At 52.5% G+C, this 17,295-nt stretch overlaps 1 protein-coding gene across 42 annotated transcripts in view; it reads left to right on the top strand.

Annotated features, from left to right (window-relative positions):
• The window catches only part of MLXIPL (MLX interacting protein like), a 59,623-nt gene that overhangs the window by 15,006 nt on the left and 27,322 nt on the right, over positions 1-17,295 (top strand). For 15 of the 42 annotated variants that reach the window (XM_045389687.2, XM_074034722.1, XM_074034715.1 and 12 more), the window contains exon 1: positions 12,221-12,567. The exons of 16 other annotated variants lie outside the window; for them this stretch is intronic. In XM_045389687.2, the coding sequence (XP_045245622.2) occupies positions 12,275-12,567 (293 nt within the window). In that variant the 5' untranslated portion in view covers positions 12,221-12,274. Of the gene's footprint in view, positions 1-12,220; positions 12,568-15,970; positions 16,067-17,295 lie in introns of those variants that run through there. 11 more of the 42 variants (XM_074034713.1, XM_074034717.1, XM_074034705.1 and 8 more) reach the window with 1 other exon arrangement.

Raw genomic sequence — 17,295 nt, 5'->3', positions numbered from 1 at the left:
CAGGAGAATGGTGTGAACCCAGGAGGCAGAGCTTGCAGTGAGCCGAGATCACGCCACTGCACTCCAACCTGGGTGACAGAGCAAGACTCCGTCTCAAAAAAATAAATAAATAAAAAATAACTAGATGAACAGGTGAATGGATGGCTGGACAGATGACTAAATACTCACTTGATCTCTACCCTGCTGTCCTTCCTCCTTTTCTTCTCCTCCTCCTCTACCTCCTCCTCCACTCTCACAGCCTCAGAGCACAAAGATCAATGATTTTCAGTTGAGACCAGAGGTAATCTACAGGACATTTTGACCTACACAGGACTTGGTATTTGTATAATTATACATTGTATAATATACAATGTATAATACATTGTATAAATGTATGAACAATATGGCAGATATTTATAGTATCATTAAACATAAATATAAGCTGGGCACAGTGGCTTACGCCTGTAATCCTGGCACTTTGGGAAGCCAAGGTGGGTGGATCACTTGAGGTCAGGAGTTTGAGACTAGCCTGGCCAACATGGCGAAACCCAATCTCTACTAAAAATACACAACAAAATAGCTGGGCGTGGTGGTGCATGCCTGTGGTCCCAGCTACTAGGGAGGCTGAGGCAGGAAAATTGTTTGAACCCAGGAGGCGGAGGTTGCAGTGAGCCGAGATCCCACCCCTGCACTCCACCCAGGGTGACAGAATGAGATTCTATCTCAAAATAATAATAATAATAATAATAAATATAGAAGCAGAAAGCCTATAAAAGCATACTTCTTGCAAAGAAAAGTGGATTTTTCATTCCTAATATGTTGAATTCATAATTTTTAAAAATTAAGTTAAAATTATTGGCCAACCTCAGTGGCTCACGTTTGTAATCCCAGCACTTTGGGAGGCTGAGGCGGCAGGCAGATCACTTGAGGTCAGGAGTTTGAGACCAGCCTGGCCAATATGGTGAAACCCTGTCTCTACTAAAAATGCAAAAACTAGGCCGGGCGCGATGACTCAAGCCTGTAATCCCAGCACTTTGGGAGGCCAAGGCAGGTGAATCGCGAGGTCAAGAGTTTGAGACCAGGCTGGCCAATATGGTGAAACCCTGTCTCTACTAAAAACACAAAAATAGCCGGGCATGGTGGCGGGCACCTGTAATCCCAGCTACCTGGGAGGCTGAGGCAGGAGAATTGCTTGAACCCGGGAGGCGGAGGTTGTATTGAGCCATAGATCGCACCATTGCACTCCAACCTGGGCGACAGAGTGAGACTCCGACTCAAAAAAAAAAAACAAAAAAACAAAAACTAGCCAGGCATGGTGGCGTACGCTGGTAGTCCCAGCTACTTGGGAGTCTGAGACAGGAGAATCACTTGAACCTGGGAGGTGGCAGTTGCAGCGAGCCGAGATCAAGCCACTGCACTCCAGCCTGGGCAACAAAGCAAGACTCTGTCTCAAAAAAAAAAAAAAAAAAAAAAGTGGCCGGGCGCGGTGGCTCAAGCCTGTAATCCCAGCACTTTGGGAGGCCGAGACGGGCGGATCACAAGGTCAGGAGATCGAGACCATCCTGGCTAACACGGCGAAACCCCGTCTCTACTAAAAACACAAAAAATTAGCCAGGCGAGGTGGCGGCGCCTGTGGTCCCAGCTACTCGGGAGGCTGAGGCAGGAGAATGGCGGGAACCCGGGAGGCGGAGCTTGCAGTGAGCTGAGATCTGGCCACTGCACTCCAGCCTGGGTGACAGAGCGAGACTCCGTCTCAAAAAAAAAAAAAAAAAAAAAAAGTTAACAATTATTTATTTATTTTTGAGATGAGAGCTTGCTCTGTCACCCAGGCTGGTCTTGAACTCTTGGCCTCAAGTGATTCTCCCACTTCAGCCTCTCAAAGTGTTTTGGATTACAGGTGTGACCCACTGCTCCCAGCAAACTCATAATTTTTGGTAAAACAATTGGGGTACTTCCGATATGAAAACAAGTCTGGTCCAACTTCTTCACTTCGGTGTAGTCATATTTATCCAATTTTCCTTCATGGTTTGTTCACCCATTTTACAGATACAGAAACTGAGATCCAGACAGGGGAAGTGACTTCTCAACTTGCCACCAGTTAGAGACACAGTTAGAGACTCCTCTCTCACACTGTTGTCTGCTTCCCCATCCTCTTCTCACTCATTTAGCTTTGTGAGAAGCTAACTGCCAAGTTAATCTTGCCAAGCTAACCTTGTCAAGTCCTCCCATAGACCGGATACATCATCTCCCTCGTCCCCGCACCTAGATGCCAATCCACCCCTAGCCGCGGCAGTGGCTTCCTGAGTCTGTAACCTGGTAAGAGGAGCTGAGGGGTCAGTGAAAAGAGGCAGAGGCATGTTTCTCACTTTAATGTGCTCAGGCTGTTTATGGGACCATCAGATCCCAGACGGTCAGCCAGACACCGTGGCTCACGCCTGGAATCCCAGCAACTTGGGGAGGCTGAGGCGAGAGGATTGCTGGAGCCCAGGAGTTCGAAACCAGTTTGGACAATATAGCAAGATCCCATCTCTACAAAAAAATAAAAATTAGCCTGGCATGGTGGCTCCCACTCGTAATCCCAATACTTCGCGAGGTCAAGGCAAGAGGATCGCTGGAGCCCAGGTCGAAACCAGCCTGGGCAACATAACGAAACCCTCTCTCCACAAAAAAATTCAAAAATTAGCACACACCATGGCGGGAGGACTGCTTGAGCCCAAGGAGGTCAACGCTGCAGTGAGATGTGATCTGACCACTGTACCCCAGCCTGGGTGACAGAGTGAGACTTTATCTTAAAAAAAAAAAAAAAAAAAAAAAAAAAAGGCAGGGTGGGGTGGCTCACTCCTGTAATCCCAGCACTTTGGGAGGCCGAAGCAGGCAGATCACCTGAGGTCAGGAGTTCAAGAACAGCCTGGCCAATATAGTGAAACCCCGTCTCTACTAAAAATACAAAAAATTAGCCAGGTGTGGTGGCGGGCACCTGTAATCCCAGCTACTCGCGAGGCTGAGGCAGGAGAATCGCTAGGAGACAGAGGTTGCAGTGAGCTGAGATTGCGCCACTGCACTCCAGCCTGGGCAATAGAGGAAGCCTCCAAAAGAAAGAAAGAAGGAAGGAAGTTAGGAAGGAAGGAAGAGAGAGAGAGAGAAAGAAAGAAAAAGAAAAGAAAAGAAAAAAGAAAGAAAGAAAGCCCTCCCCAGACTGTCACACTGAGGCACACACAGGAACACAGGGCAGGTGAGGAGGGGAACAGGGCTGGGCGCTGGATCTGCACCAGGACATCAGTGAAGATGGTCGTGGCCGGGGGAAGTAACCCATGGAACACCTCTCAAACTACTTTGTAAGGGCGAATCAGGATGTAGAATGGCTGATTTCTATGTGTACATGGGTGCAAAGTCGGTTTCTTTTTCAAATAAAACCACTAAGTCTAACATACATGTAAATGGCGCACATGTCATAAGTATCTAACTCCATGAATTTTCACAGAGAACATCCGCATATAACCAGAATCCAGATAAGGAAACAAAATGTGGCCGGGCACAGTGGCTCATGCCTGTAATCTCAGTGCTTTGGGAAACTGAGGCAGGAGGATCACTTGAGCCCAGGAATTCGAGACCAGCCTGGACAGCATAGTGAGACTCCACCTCTACAAAAAAAAAAAAAAAAAAAATTAGCTGAGTGTGGTGGTCCCAGCTATTTAGGAGGCTGAGGCAGGAGGATGGCTTGAGCCCAGGAATTTGAGGCTGGAGTGAGCCATGATTCTACCGCTGCACTCCAGCAGCCTAGGTGACTGAGGGAGACCCTGTCTGGAAGGAAAAGAAAATAGGGAAGGGGAGGGGAGGGGAGGGGAGGGAAGGGAAGGGGAGGGGAGGGGAAGGGAGGGGAAGGGAAAGAAAGGAGGAGGGGAGGGGTGGAAGGGGAAAGAAAAGAAAAGAAAAGACAGGAGAGGGGAGAGGAGAGGAGGGGAGGGAAGGGAAGGGAAAAGAAAAGAAAAGGAAAGAAAAGAAAAAAAAGATAAGACTGGAGAGGAGAAGAGAGGAGGGGGGAGTGGAGGGGAGGGGAGAAAGAGAGAGGGAGAGAGGGAGAAAGGGAGAAGGGGAGAAGGGGAGAGAGGAAGGAAGGGAAGGAGGAAGGAAAGGAAGAAAATTGGACCAGTCACAGTGACTCGTGCTTGTAATCCCAGTGCTTTGAGTGGCTGAGGTGGGAGGATCACTTGAGGTTGGGAGTTTGACACCAGCCTAGGCAGTATACCAGACCCCATCTCTACCTTAAAAAAAAAAAAAAAGGTAGCAACATCCCTGATAGCTCTCTTCTTGAGCCCTTCTAGTCACCCTGAGGCTAAACACAACCCTGACTCCTAACACCATAGATGAGCCTGTTTTGGAGCTGTGTATGAATGAAATCTTACAACATATACACTTCCGTGTCAGGTTTCTTTTGTTTAATATATTATCAGTGAGATTCACCCATAGGGCTGCACTTAGCTGTAGAGCGTTCATTCTCATTGCTGCATTAATATTCCCTAGTGTGGGCCAGGCGCGGTGGCTCACGCCTGTAATCCCAGCACTTTTGGGAGGCCAAGGCGGGTGGATCACGAGGTCAGGAGATCGAGACCATCCTGGCTAACACGGTGAAACCCCGTCTCTACTAAAAAATACAAAAAATTAGCCGGGCATGGTGACGGGTGCCTGTAGTCCCAGCTACTCGGGAGGCTGAGGCAGGAGAATGGCGTGAACCTAGGAGGCGGAGCTTGCAGTGAGCCAAGATTGTGCCACTGCACTCAGCCTGGGCAACAGAGCAAGACTCCGTCTCAAAAAAAAAAAAAAATTCCCTAGTGTGACTGTTCTGCAATGTATTTATCCACTCACCTGTTGATAGACATTTGGAGCATCTCCAGTGTTGGGCTATTAAGATCAGTGCTGCCATGAATAGTCTTGTGTTTTGGTGCACATATGCGCACATTACTGGGTTCTAAGGTGAGGGATGCTCAATGCTAGTAGACACTGCCAAATACTTTTCCAAAGTGATTTTGTCTCCACTGGCAGGAGCAGTACATGAGTGTCTGCTCGTACCACATCCTCCTGCACTATGGCCAACCCTTTGAGTTTGAGAACATAGGTACTTGTGGAACAGGCTGGCATTCAATTGCCTGCGTTTGAATCCCAGGTCTCTTCTTTTTATGTGACCTTCAACAAAGTCTGTTTTCTTGTCTGAAAAATGGGTTGAAAATCAAAGGGTAGGCCAGGCAGTGGCTCACGCCTGTAATCCCAGCACTTTAGGAGACCAAGGCGGGAGGATTGCTTGAGCTCACGAGTTCAAGACCAGCCTGGGCAATATGGCAAAATCCCATCTCTACAAAAAAATACAAAAAATAACTGGATATAGTGGCACGCGCCTGTAGTCCCAAGTACTTGGGAGGTTGAGGTGGGAGGATCACTTGAGCCCAGGAAGCAGAAGTTGCAGTGACCTGAGATCGCACCACTGCATTCCAGCCTAGGTGACAGAGTGAGTGAGATGACTTCTCAAAAAAAAAAAAAAAAAAAAAAAAGGATAAACCAAGGGGCTGTTGTGAAGATCCTGCGGACCCGCTAGGTGCTAAGTGCTCCATAAACGTCAGCTTTTTATAGCTAATTCTCACCACAACCCGCCAGATCACTTCGCCTCTCAGAGCCTCAGTCTCCCCATCTGTAAAATGTCAATGAAAATTCTAACACACCCACATATACACACAGTTGAGAGGCTCACTAGTAAATGGAATAATTTATAAAAGTGCCTTTTAATTTTCTTAAGAGACAGGTTCTCACTCTGTCACCCAGACTGGAGTTCAGTGGCATGTTTATAACTCACTGCAGCCTCCAACTCTTGGGCTCAAGTGATCCTCTCACCTCAGCCTCCCAAGTAGCTGAAACTACAGGCCCACAAACAGCTAATTTTTTAGTTTTTGTGGAGACAGAGTCTTGCTATGCTGCCCAGGCTGGTCTCGAACCCCTGGGCTCAAGTTATCCTCCCCTTGGTGTCCCAAAGTGCTGGGATTACTGGCATGAGCCAACACGCCCAGCAGTGATTCTTGCTCTCAAGGAATTTGCCATCTAGTGGGGAGGAAAACCATGTACATCACTCACTGTGAACGCAAAGCCGAATGAAATTAGACTTGTATTAGAACAACGGTGGTAGGGCTGGGCACGGTGCCTCACTCCTGTAATCCCAGCACTTTGGGAGGCCGAGGCGGGTGGATCATGAAGTTAGACGTTCGAGATCAGCCTGACCAACATGGTGAAACCCCATCTCTACCAAAAATATAAAAATTAGCCAGGCGTGGTGACGCATGCCTGTAATCCCAGCTACTCAGGAGGCTGAGGCCGAGAATCACTTGAATCTGGGAGGCGGAGGTTGCAGTGAGCCGAGATGGCGCCACTGCACTCCAGCCTGGATGACAGAGCGAGACTTGTTCTCAAAAAAAAAAAAAAAAAAAAAAAAAAAATAGAAAGAAAGAAAGAAAGAAAAAAAAAAAAAAAGAACAAGGGTGGGAACTCGGAAATAACCTGGAGAACTTGGGGAAGATGTCAGAGGTGGGACTTCAAGGACAGGTGGGCTTTCCCAACGAGGAAGGACAGTCTGGGTGAAGACCAAGACTGGAAGGCAGGGAGGATGTAATGTCAGGTGGGATGGCTGGGGACAGCCAGGTATTCATACCACAGTTAAGACCTTGTCTTGCATCTCCATGGACCATGAACAAGACTTGTTTGTACAGAGGCTGTAAACTGCTGATTATAGTAACAGAGGCTAGGAGAAGCAGAAAGAGGGTGAGCCAGGTTACACGTACATGGCTGTGCTATCATCTGGGCAATGGTGCCCTGAACAGGAGGTGCATGCCTGTGGTCCCATTACAAGTGGCTCATACTTTCAATCCCAACACTTTGGGAGGCTGAAGTGGGAGGGTCACTTTGGCCCAGGAGTTTGAGGCTGCAGTGAGCTATGATCGCGCCACTGCACTCCAGGCTGGGTGACAGAGCGAGACCCTGTCTCTAAACGTAGGAGAAATCAGAATCTGTGGACGTCCTTGCATTTATTGGACACTCTGGTGTTTGGATGTTTTGCATTGTGCAGGCAGGGTTTGTCTTTTCAGCAGTTAGGTTTCTAGAGGTGTTATTTTATTTATTTATTTTTTGTTTTGTTTTGTTTTTTTTTTTTTGAGACAGAGTCTCGCTCTGTCTCCCAGGCTGGAGTGCAGTGGCGAGATCTTGGCTCACTGCAAGCTCCTCCTCCCAGGTTCACGCCATTCTCCTGCCTCAGCCTCCCAAGTAGCTGGGATTACAGGTGTGCGCCACCACGCCTGGCTAATTTTTTGTATTTTTAGTAGAGATGGGGTTTCACCGTGTTAGCCAGGATGGTCTCGATTTCCTGACGTTGTGATCCACCCGCCTCGGCCTCCCAAAGTGCTGGGATTACAGGCATGAGCCACCGCGCCTGCCTAGAGGCGTTCTTAAGCCCTGGAGGAGGGCAGAAATGAGATGCAGATGCCTGTTGAGGGGGAAATTCATGGCTGGGGAAGGAGGGATGTTGGGTGAAGGAGAGAATTCACTCACAATCCTCCCACCCACTCAGATCCAGCTCAGAGGAACATCTCTGAAACCACAGGAGACAATTCTGATGTTTTCAGAGCATGGGGAGAGTAAGATGGTGTGATCTGGAGACACAGCCAGCAGAGACTTGGAGCCAAGATTGCAAGATCCCCAACAAATCACTGAATTCAGGCCAGTCGCGGCGGCTCACGCCTGTAGTCTCAGCACTTTGGGAGGCCGAGGTGGGAGGATCGCTTGAGCCCAGGTGCTTGAGACCAGCCTGGGCAATATAGTGAGACCTCATCTTTACAACAGCAAAAAGAAGAAAGAAAGAAAACACTGAGTTTGGCCTCCCCATTTTACAGGTAGTGAGACAGATCCCCAGTAAGACAGAGAGAGAGAGATTGGCCCAGGGGTATTCATGGAATTAGCAGCAGAGCAAGGATCAATTTGGATCTTCACCTGAGCCAGGGTGCCCGGAGCCAGGAGGCCCCAGTCGAGAGGAGAGGGCCTCCAACCTATCCAACACCCCCCCTCCACAGCACCCACCCGCTCCTCTTAGCCTCATGCCCCTTTCTTCAAGCATCCGCCAAGTCTCTGGGTACCTGGGGTGGGGATTCAGAGATGTCAGGACACAGTCTTGCCTCAGTGGCCTGTTGGGGGTGGGGGAGGAGCCAGACAGGCACACAGGGATAAGCGATGATCCTGTCAGCCTGTGTACCAAGGGCCTCAAAAGACGGTTAACCGCCACCTGACAGCTGGCCACGGTGGCTCACGCCTATAATCCCAGCACTTTCGGAGGCTGAGGCAGGTGGATCACTTGAGGTCAGGAAATCCAGACCAGCCTGGCCAACATGGGGAAACCCCATCTCCACTAAAAATACAAAAATTAGTCGGGCGTGGTGGTCCAAGCCTGTAATCTCAGCTACTTGGGAGTCTGAGGCAAGAGAATCGCTTGAACCCAGGAGGCGGAGGTTGCTGTGAGCCGAGATCAAGCCACTTCACTCCAGCCTGGGTGACAGAGTGAGACTGGCTCAAAAACAAAGTGGGGGCCACTTGGAGATGGCTCTCTGAAGCAGCGCAGAGCCCCTCCAAAGGAGGGAGACTGGGGTGAGCATCAGAACCCCCCTTTTTTTTTTTTTTTGAGACGGAGTCTCGCTCTGTCGCCCAGGCTGGAGTGCAGTGGCCGGATCTCAGCTCACTGCAAGCTCCGCCCCCCGGGTTTACGCCATTCTCCTGCCTCAGCCTCCCGAGTAGCTGGGACTACAGGCGCCCGCCACCTCGCCCGGCTAGTTTTTTGTATTTTTAGTAGAGACGGGGCTTCACCGTGTTAGCCAGGATGTTCTCAATCTCCTGACCTCGTGATCCGCCCGACTCGGCCTCCCAAAGTGCTGGGATTACAGGCTTGAGCCACCGCGCCCGGCGGCAGAACCCCCTTTCTTAACCTGGCAGGGATGGGCAAAGAGAATGCACATCCTACAGAGGACAGCAGGGAGGAAGGAGCAGAATGGCTGGGGCTCCTGGGAATGTGATATGACCATTTGGCAGAGACAGAAGATACCCGGCCAAGGGAGGCGGGTGGAGGGGCTGGCCTGTGAGCAGCCTCGGATAATCACTTTCCTCCCACAGCCGGTGGCTTGGGCCCTCAGGGCACTGCCATTGTGATCCTGGGTGTTGTGTGATCCTCCCGTGGGCTGGAAGAAAAGTGCTATGTGTCAACCTTTTCCAAGGCTGCAACACGTGGGTGACCACCTCCTCCCCTCTGCCTAACATGACCACGCATAAGATACCTGTCGGAAAGCCAGCGGAGCTCAGCATCTGCCTGAAACTCTCTCTTGCCCCCACCCCGTAGGGACATCCTTGGGGAGAAGTCTGGAAATCTACTAGACCGGGCTTTACTGCTGCCCCTCAGAGATGCTTGGGCGTGTTTTTACTCTCCTGTGCCTCGGAACCCATCTTTGAGGCCGTTAAAGCCTCCAATGAGGTGTCCGGTGTGAATGCCTCAGTCTGGTTTCTGTCCTTAAGGTGAGAAAAGAGCCTTCAGAAGCAGAAACAGGCCATGTACAGTGGCTCACCCTTGTAATCCCAAAACTTTGGGAGGCTGAAGCAGGAGGATCACTTGAAGCCAAGAATTCGAGACCAGGTTGGGCAACAAATTTCATCTCTACAAAAAAAAGTTAGCCAGGTGTGCTGGCATGAGCCTGTAGTCCCAGCTACTGGGGAGGCTGAGGTGGGAGGATCGCTTTGGCCAAGGAGTTTGAGGCTGCAGTGAGCTATGACTGTGCCTCTGCACTCCAGCCTGGGTGACAGAGTGAGGCCCTGTCTCTAAAAATATATAAATAGGCCAGGCATGGTGGTGCATGCCTGTAATCCCAGCACTTTGAGAGTCCGAGGTGGGTGAATCACTTTAAGGTCAGGAGTTTGAGACCACCCTGGCCAGCATGGCGAAACCTCGTCTCTACTAAAAATACAAAAATTAGCTGGGCATTGGGAGGCCGAGGCAGGTGGATCACGAGGTCAGGAGATTGAGACCATCCTGGCTAACATGGTGAAACCCTGTCTCTACTAAAAATGCAAAAAAATTAGCCAGGCGTGGTGGCGAGCTCCTGTAGTCCCAGCTACTCGGGAGGCTGAGGAAGGAGAATGGTGGGAACCCACGAGGTGCAGCTTGCTGTGAGCGGAGATGTGCCGCTGCATTCCAGCCTGGGTGACAGAGCGAGACTCCAACTCAAAAGAAAAAAAAAAAAAATTAGCTGGGCGTGGTGGCGCGCACTTGTAATCCCAACTACTCAGGAGGCTGAGGCAGGAGAATCGCTTGAACCCGGGAGGCAGAGGTTGCAGTGAGCCGAGAACATGCCATTGCACTCCAGCCTGGGCGACAGAGCGAGCCTCCATCTCAAAATAAATAAATAAGTAAAATATATAAATAAATAAAAATACAAAGAAGCAGGAACAAAAGCTGGACTTCAGTGTCAGTGAGAGAAAGGGATCAGAGCTCCTGGGTAGATGCCAGCCTGGGGGATGTCCACCTTCCAGTGAGCCACACACCCCCACCAGTAACAGTCCCTTGAGGCTCCCCTTGGGCGTCTCTGTGCAGCTGAAGTAATGATCACAATTTTTAAAAAATATATATTTTTTCTTAAGTATTTTATTTATTTATTTATTTATTTATTTTTATTTTTATTTTTTTGAGACTGAGTCTCGCTCTGTAGCCCAGGCTGGAGTGCAGTGGCGGGATCTCGGCTCACTGCAAGATCCGGCTCCCGGGTTCACACCATTCTCCTGCCTCAGTCTCCCAAGTAGCTGGGATTACAGGCGCCCGCCACCACGCCCCGCTAATTTTTTGTATTTTTAGTAGAGACGGGGTTTCACCGTGTTAGCCAGGATGGTCTCGATCTCCTGACCTCGTGATCCACCCACCTTGGCCTCCCAAAGTGCTGGGATTACAGACGTGAGCCACCGCACCCAGCCTATTTTATTTTTTGAAATAGGGTCTCACTCTGTCGCCCAGGCTAGAGTGCAGTAGGGTGCGATCTGCAACCTCCACCTCTCGGGCTCATGTGATTCTTCCACCAGTAGCTGGGATTACAAGCCAAGTACGAACCACCACATCTGGCTAATTTTTGTATTTTTTGCAGAGACGGGGTTTTGCCATGTTGGCTAGGCTGGTCTCGAACTCCTGGCCTCAAGTGATCCACCCACCTTGGCCTCCCAAAGTGCTGGGATTGCAGGTGAGAGCCACCGCGTCAGGCCACCATGTTAACTAGAGGTATTAACAACCTCCTTCGGGCCAGGCCCTTCAGGGGCGTTGCCTGGCGTTTACCACATCAGGCCCCTGAGAGGTGGGGGCTTCCAGCTGTATGGAGGACCCAGAGGAGCTAATATGGGGTCGGGCGGTGGAGGTGGAGGGCAGGAGTTAAGTGAGGGGGGATGGTGATCTCTGGCCTCACAAGAGGGTGCCCCTGAAAGCACAAACCCCAGGTCCTGAGGCGCTTTCAGGCTCAGTTGTGATAGGGGACCTTTTCATTGTTGAAACAGATTCTCTGTCATCCAGGCTGGAGTGCAGTGGCACGATCTCCGCTCACTGCAGCCTCAACCTCTTGGTCTCAAGCGATCCTCCCACTTCAGCCTTCCGAGTAGCTGGGACTACAGGTGCATGCCACCATGCCTGCACCTGTTTTTTGCACCATAATTTTTGTATGTTTTGTAGAGACAGGGTTTTGCCATGTTGTCGAACTCCTGGGATCAAGGGATCCTCCCACCTTAGCCTCCCCAGTAGCTGGTATTACAGGCTCTCTCCACTATGCCCAGATAATGTTGGCATTTTTTTTGGTAGAGATAGGGGTCTTACCATATTGCTCAGGCTGGTCTCGAACTTCTGACCTCAAGCCATCCTCCCACTTTGGCCTCCTAAAGTGCTAGGATTACAGGCATGGGGCCCTGGCGCCCGGCCTGACCCTTCTTAAGATCCCTTTGGAGCAAACTAGGGGAGGCTCTGTTAGAATTCCAAGGAGAGACGGGAAGGGAGATGGGGCCGACCCGCCGGAGCTCTAGGGCACCGGGTTCTCACCTGGCGCAAGGACTATGCTAATACAAGACCCGCCCCGTCCCAGGCCCCTCCCATCCGAGCGGCCTATGGGGCGGGGGCTGGGCTATGTTAATGAGACTGGGCTGGCCACGAGCTGTTCCCTGCGCTGCACGGAGCCAGCACCAGGCGGTGGCGGCGGCGGCGACAGCCATGGCCGGGGCGCTGGCAGGTCTGGCCGCGGGCTTGCAGGTCCCGCGGGTCGGTCCCAGCCCAGACTCGGACTCGGACACGGACTCGGAGGACCCGAGTCTCCGGCGCAGCGCGGGAGGCTTGCTCCGCTCTCAGGTCATCCACAGCGGTCACTTCATGGTGTCGTCGCCGCACAGCGACTCGCTGCCCCGGCGGCGCGACCAGGAGGGGTCCGTGGGGCCCTCCGACTTCGGGCCTCGCAGTATCGACCCCACACTCACACGCCTCTTCGAGTGCTTGAGCCTGGCCTACAGGTGAGGGTGGCTCGGGGCCCCGACGGCCTCGGCCTCCAGATGGGGATTGGGGGGTCTGGGGCAGGACTGCGCGCTGGGGCCCTCAATACCCCACCCGAACCCGGTCCTGCGGCTCCCGGAGGCTCTGGTCACGCCCTGAACATCCCCTTTCTCCCAGCCCCGGGGTCCTCCTATCGCCGCCCAGCCCGCTGGCCCCCGACGGACCCGCGCTTTTCTGATTCCCATTCCTCCCCCATCCCCTCTTCCCCGAGGCGCAGACCGCCTGCGCCCCGCCTCTACCTGGACCGCTGGTCCCCTTTCTCTGGTCCCGGCCCCTCCGTCCCTCCAAAAATGCCAGGAGTCCCAGGTCCCTAAGCCACCCGCGCCCATCCCCACTCTCCACTCTGGAGCCACTCCACCCGACCCCCTGCAGGCCTCGGCCTTCTCCCCAGCAGCCCCGGCCCAGGCCCGCCCTATTCCTGGACCCTGAGATAGTCCCAGCTCCCCTGATTGTCTCAGTTCATAACCAAAGTGGACTGAAACTGGCCCACTGTCTCGTCCAACTCCCCGCAATTGCTGAGACACCTCTTCTTGATCTGCTATGTCAAGGGTGGCGGGAGGAGCATGTCCCAGAAATGTCCAAGAGGCGCAGCTCGCTGAGGTTACGCCGGTGCCCAGGAGGCCTGGGTTCGCCTACCCGCGTCGCCACACTAGGCTGAGCGCCCGTCGCTGCCTGGGACCCCCGCTTAGCGCCTCAGAGAGCGCACAGGCCGCGCCCCGCTTCCGCTCCACGCCCCGCGTCCCAGAGGAGGGCGCGAACCCGAGGCCTGGCCCAGTGCCCTGGAGCAAAGTTCCCCGGAGCGGAGGGGCCAGTATAAATTATCAACCGAAAACCCGTAGGGGAGAAAGGGGGATCGGCCGGCCTTGATCTTTTCTCTGTGCAAATATTCCTCTTCCTCCGCGGCGCCTCCTCCCCTTCTGAGAACCGCTGGCTACGGATCGGCACCTGCCGCCCTGCGGGGGAGCGGGAGCTGGGGTGGGGACTGTCGGTGGAGTATTGCCTGCCCCCAACCGCGGCCGCCTAGCTGCGACCCCATTGGCTGGAGGCGGAGTAACCTTGGCCCACAAGCTCTGGCCCCGGGCCCAGGTCATGTTGCAACCCGATCGGCCAGGGCGCCGGACCCGTGTGGAAAGTTCAAATTCCCGTCCCTTCTCCCTCCCTCCCCAAATGTCACGCGACTGCCTGGGACAGGGCATCTGAGGTCCTAGTACACCGAATGCCGGCACTCCTCCTTCTGCGGGTCTCCCATTCCCCACCCACCCCCAACTTTGACTTCTCATTATATACTACACATCAGTCTACTTGGGGGGGGCCTCACTTCCAACCCCCACTCCTGACCATGTGTGACCAAAGAGGAGAGGTTCTGGGGAGCTGGCAAGGTAAGGGACAGAGCGCAGCCCAAAAAACTGCCCCCCTAGGAGGCTGACTCAAGGCTGATTTAACCCCAGTCAGGGATAGCTGGGGTAGATAAGTCTGTGTTTTCTTCCCAAATACCCAAATATTAATATATTAACAGTAAATCTCTCTGGCTGGGCACAGTGGCTCCTGCCTGTAAGCCCAGCACTTTAGGAGGCCAAGGTTCTCATCCAAGGATTTCTTGAGCCCAGGAGTTGGAGACCAGCCTGGGCAACATACTGAGAACCCGTCTCCACCAAAAAAAAAAAAAAAAAAAAATTTTTTTTTTTTTTTTTTTTTTGAGAGGAGTCTTGCTCTTGTTGCCCAGGCTGGAATGCAGTGGTGCGATCTCAGCTCACTGCAACCTCTGCCTTCCGGGTTCAAGAGAATCTCCTGCCTCAGCCTCCTGAGTAGCTGGGATTACACGCGCCCACCACATCCAGCTAATTTTTTGCATTTTTAGTAGAGATTTCACCAAGTTGGCCAGGCTGGTCTCAAACTCCTGACCTCAGGTGATCCGCCTTCCTTGCCCTCCCAAAGTGCTGAGATTACAGGCGTGAGCCACCACGCCTGGCCAAAAAATTTTTTTTTGATCAGCCAGGTGTGATGGCGCATTCCTATTCCCAGCTACTGGGGAGGCTGAGGTGGGAGGATCACTTCAGCCCAGGAGGTTGAGGCTCCAGTGAGACATGATCGTGCCACTGCACTCCACTCATAGAGATAGAGTGAGACCTTGTTGGAAGGGAGGGAGGAAGGAAGGAAGGAAGGAAGGAGGGAAGGAAGGGCGGGAGGGAGGTGGAGGGAGGAAGGGAGATGGAGGAGGGAAGGAGATGGAGGGAGATGGAAGGAGATGGAGGGAGGGAGGGAGGAAGGAAAGGAGGGAGGGAGATGGAGGAGGGGGGAGATGGAGGAAGGGAGGGAGATGGAGGGAGGGAGGGAGGAAGGAAGGGAGGGAGGGAGATGGAAGGAGGGAGGGAGATAGAGGAGGGAGGAAGATGGAGGGAACGAGATGGAGGGAACGAGATGGAGGAAGGGAGGGAGATGGAGGGAGGGAGGGAGATGAAAGGGGGAGGGAGATGGAGGGAGGGAGGGAGATGGAGGGGGGAGGGAGATGGAGGGAGGGAGGGAGATGGAGGGGGGAGGGAGATGGAGGGAGGGAGGGAGATGGAGGGGGGAGGGAGATGGAGGGAGATGGAGGGAGATGGAGGGTTGGCTCAGTACCAGGAGAGCTTCTAGATTTCCACATTTCATAGAGGAAAAGCCCTAAGGCTTGAACTGGGACAGTGTTTTCATCTTCAAAGACCCCCAGTTTCCGGGGTTCCCTGGAGGGGAGCAGATTACAGAGATTGAGTGTCCCAGGGGACGGACTGTATGGGAAGAGACAGTAAGGCAGAGAGTTCAGAAGGTGGTGGGAAGAATGACCAGCTTGACCCAGGGACCCGCCTGAACCAGGGACCAGCCTGACCCAGAGACCAGCCTGCAGAGGCCTGGCAGGGTTTCACCCTCCACAGGGTAGCGTGGGCAGAGGGAGGATCGAGGAGGCCGTGTTCCGTGGCTCCATGGGTGGAAGCCCCAGGGAGGCAGTTTCTAGAAGCTTCAAGGAAGCACTTGTTCATGGTCAGAGCTGGCTAGCTTTAGGAAGAGGGGCCTCGAGGGTGCAGGGGAGCAAACAGGACCTGGTTAGGTGGCAGTCTAAAAGGAATTCCTGAAAGGTGGGCAGTGGACAGCTGAACCTGGAGTTTTCTCCACTCTCTCTCTGAGTCTGAGTTGTCTTCTCCTTCTTCTTGTTTATTTATTTATTTATTTTTGGAGACGGAGTCTCACTCTGTTGCCCAGGCTGGAGTGCAGTGGCATGATCTCAGCTCACCACAACCTCCGTCTCCTGAGTTCAAGCAGTTCTCATGCCTCAGCCTCCAGAGTAGATTACAGGAATGTGCCACCATCCCCAGCTAATTTTTTTATTTTCAGTAGAGACAAGGTTTCATCATGTTGGCCAGGCTGGTCTCGAACTCCTGACCTCAAGTGATCTGCCCACCTCGGCCTCCCAAAGTGCTGGGATTACAGGTATGAGCCATTGCGTCCTACCTTTTTCTTTCTTTCTTTTTTTTTTTTTTTTTCAAGACAGAGTCTCGCTCTGTCGCCCAGGCTGGAGTGCAGTGGTGCTATCGGAGCTCACTGCAACCTCCACCCCATGGGTTCAAGCAATTCTCTGCCTCAGCCTCCCGAGCAGCTGGGATTACAGGCGCCCGCCACCACGCCTGGCTAGTTTTGTTTGTTTGTTTATTTGTTTGTTTTTTGGTAGAGATGGGGTTTCACCATGTTGGCCAGGCTGGTCTTGAACTCCTGACCTTGTGATCCACCCATCTAGGCCTCCCAAAGTGCTGGGATTACAGGCATGAGCCACCGGGCCCAGCCCTTTTCTTCTTTTAATAGTCTTTTTTGCTGTTGTTGCTGTTTATTTGTTGTTGAGACAGAGTTTCGCTGTGACGCCCAGGCTGGAGTGCAGTGGCATGATCTCAGCTCACTGCAACCTCTGCCTCCCGGGTTCAGGTGGTTCTCCTGCCTCAGCCTTCCGAGTAGCTGGGATTATAGGCACGTGCCACCATGCCCGGCTAATTTTTGTATTTTTAGTAGAGACAGGGTTTCTCCATGTTGGCCAGGCTGGTCTTGAACTCCTCACCTCAGGTGATTCGCCCTCCTCGGCCTCCCAAAGTGCCACCGCACCCGCCCCTTTTAATAGTTTTAAATAGAGATGAGGTCTCACTGTGTTGCCCAGCTGGTCCTGAACTCCTGGGTTCAAGCAATCCTCTCCCCTCAGCCTCCAAAAGTGCTGAGATTACAGACCTGAGCCACTGCTCCCCGTCAGACTTTTCTATTGGTCATAAGAAGTTGTTTGTTTTTTTATGAGTCGGGTTCTCACTCTGTTGCCCAGGCTGGAGTGCAGTGGCGTGATTACAGCTCACTTCAACCTTGAACTCCTGGGCTCAAGAGATCTTCCCACTGTAGCCTCCTGAGTAGCTGGGACTAGAGGTGTGCACCACCATGCCTGGCTAACTTTTTATTTATTTATTTATTTATTTTTGAGATGGAGACTCACTCTGTTGCCCAGGCTGGAGTTCAATGGCACCATCTTGGCTCACTGCAACCTCCACCTCCTGGGTTCAAGCAATTCTTCTTGCCTCAGCCTCCCGAGTAGCTGGGATTACAACTGCCTGCCACCACTATGCCTGGCTGATTTTTTGTATTTTTAGTAGAGATGGAGTTTCACCACGTTGGCTAGGCTGATCTCGAAC

Source organism: Macaca fascicularis, chromosome 3 (assembly GCF_037993035.2).
Source record: "Macaca fascicularis isolate 582-1 chromosome 3, T2T-MFA8v1.1".
In the NCBI taxonomy this organism is placed as follows: domain Eukaryota; kingdom Metazoa; phylum Chordata; class Mammalia; order Primates; family Cercopithecidae; genus Macaca; species Macaca fascicularis.
The sequence above is the reverse complement of the archived record's forward strand: the minus strand, read 5'-3'. Positions and strand labels throughout refer to the sequence as shown.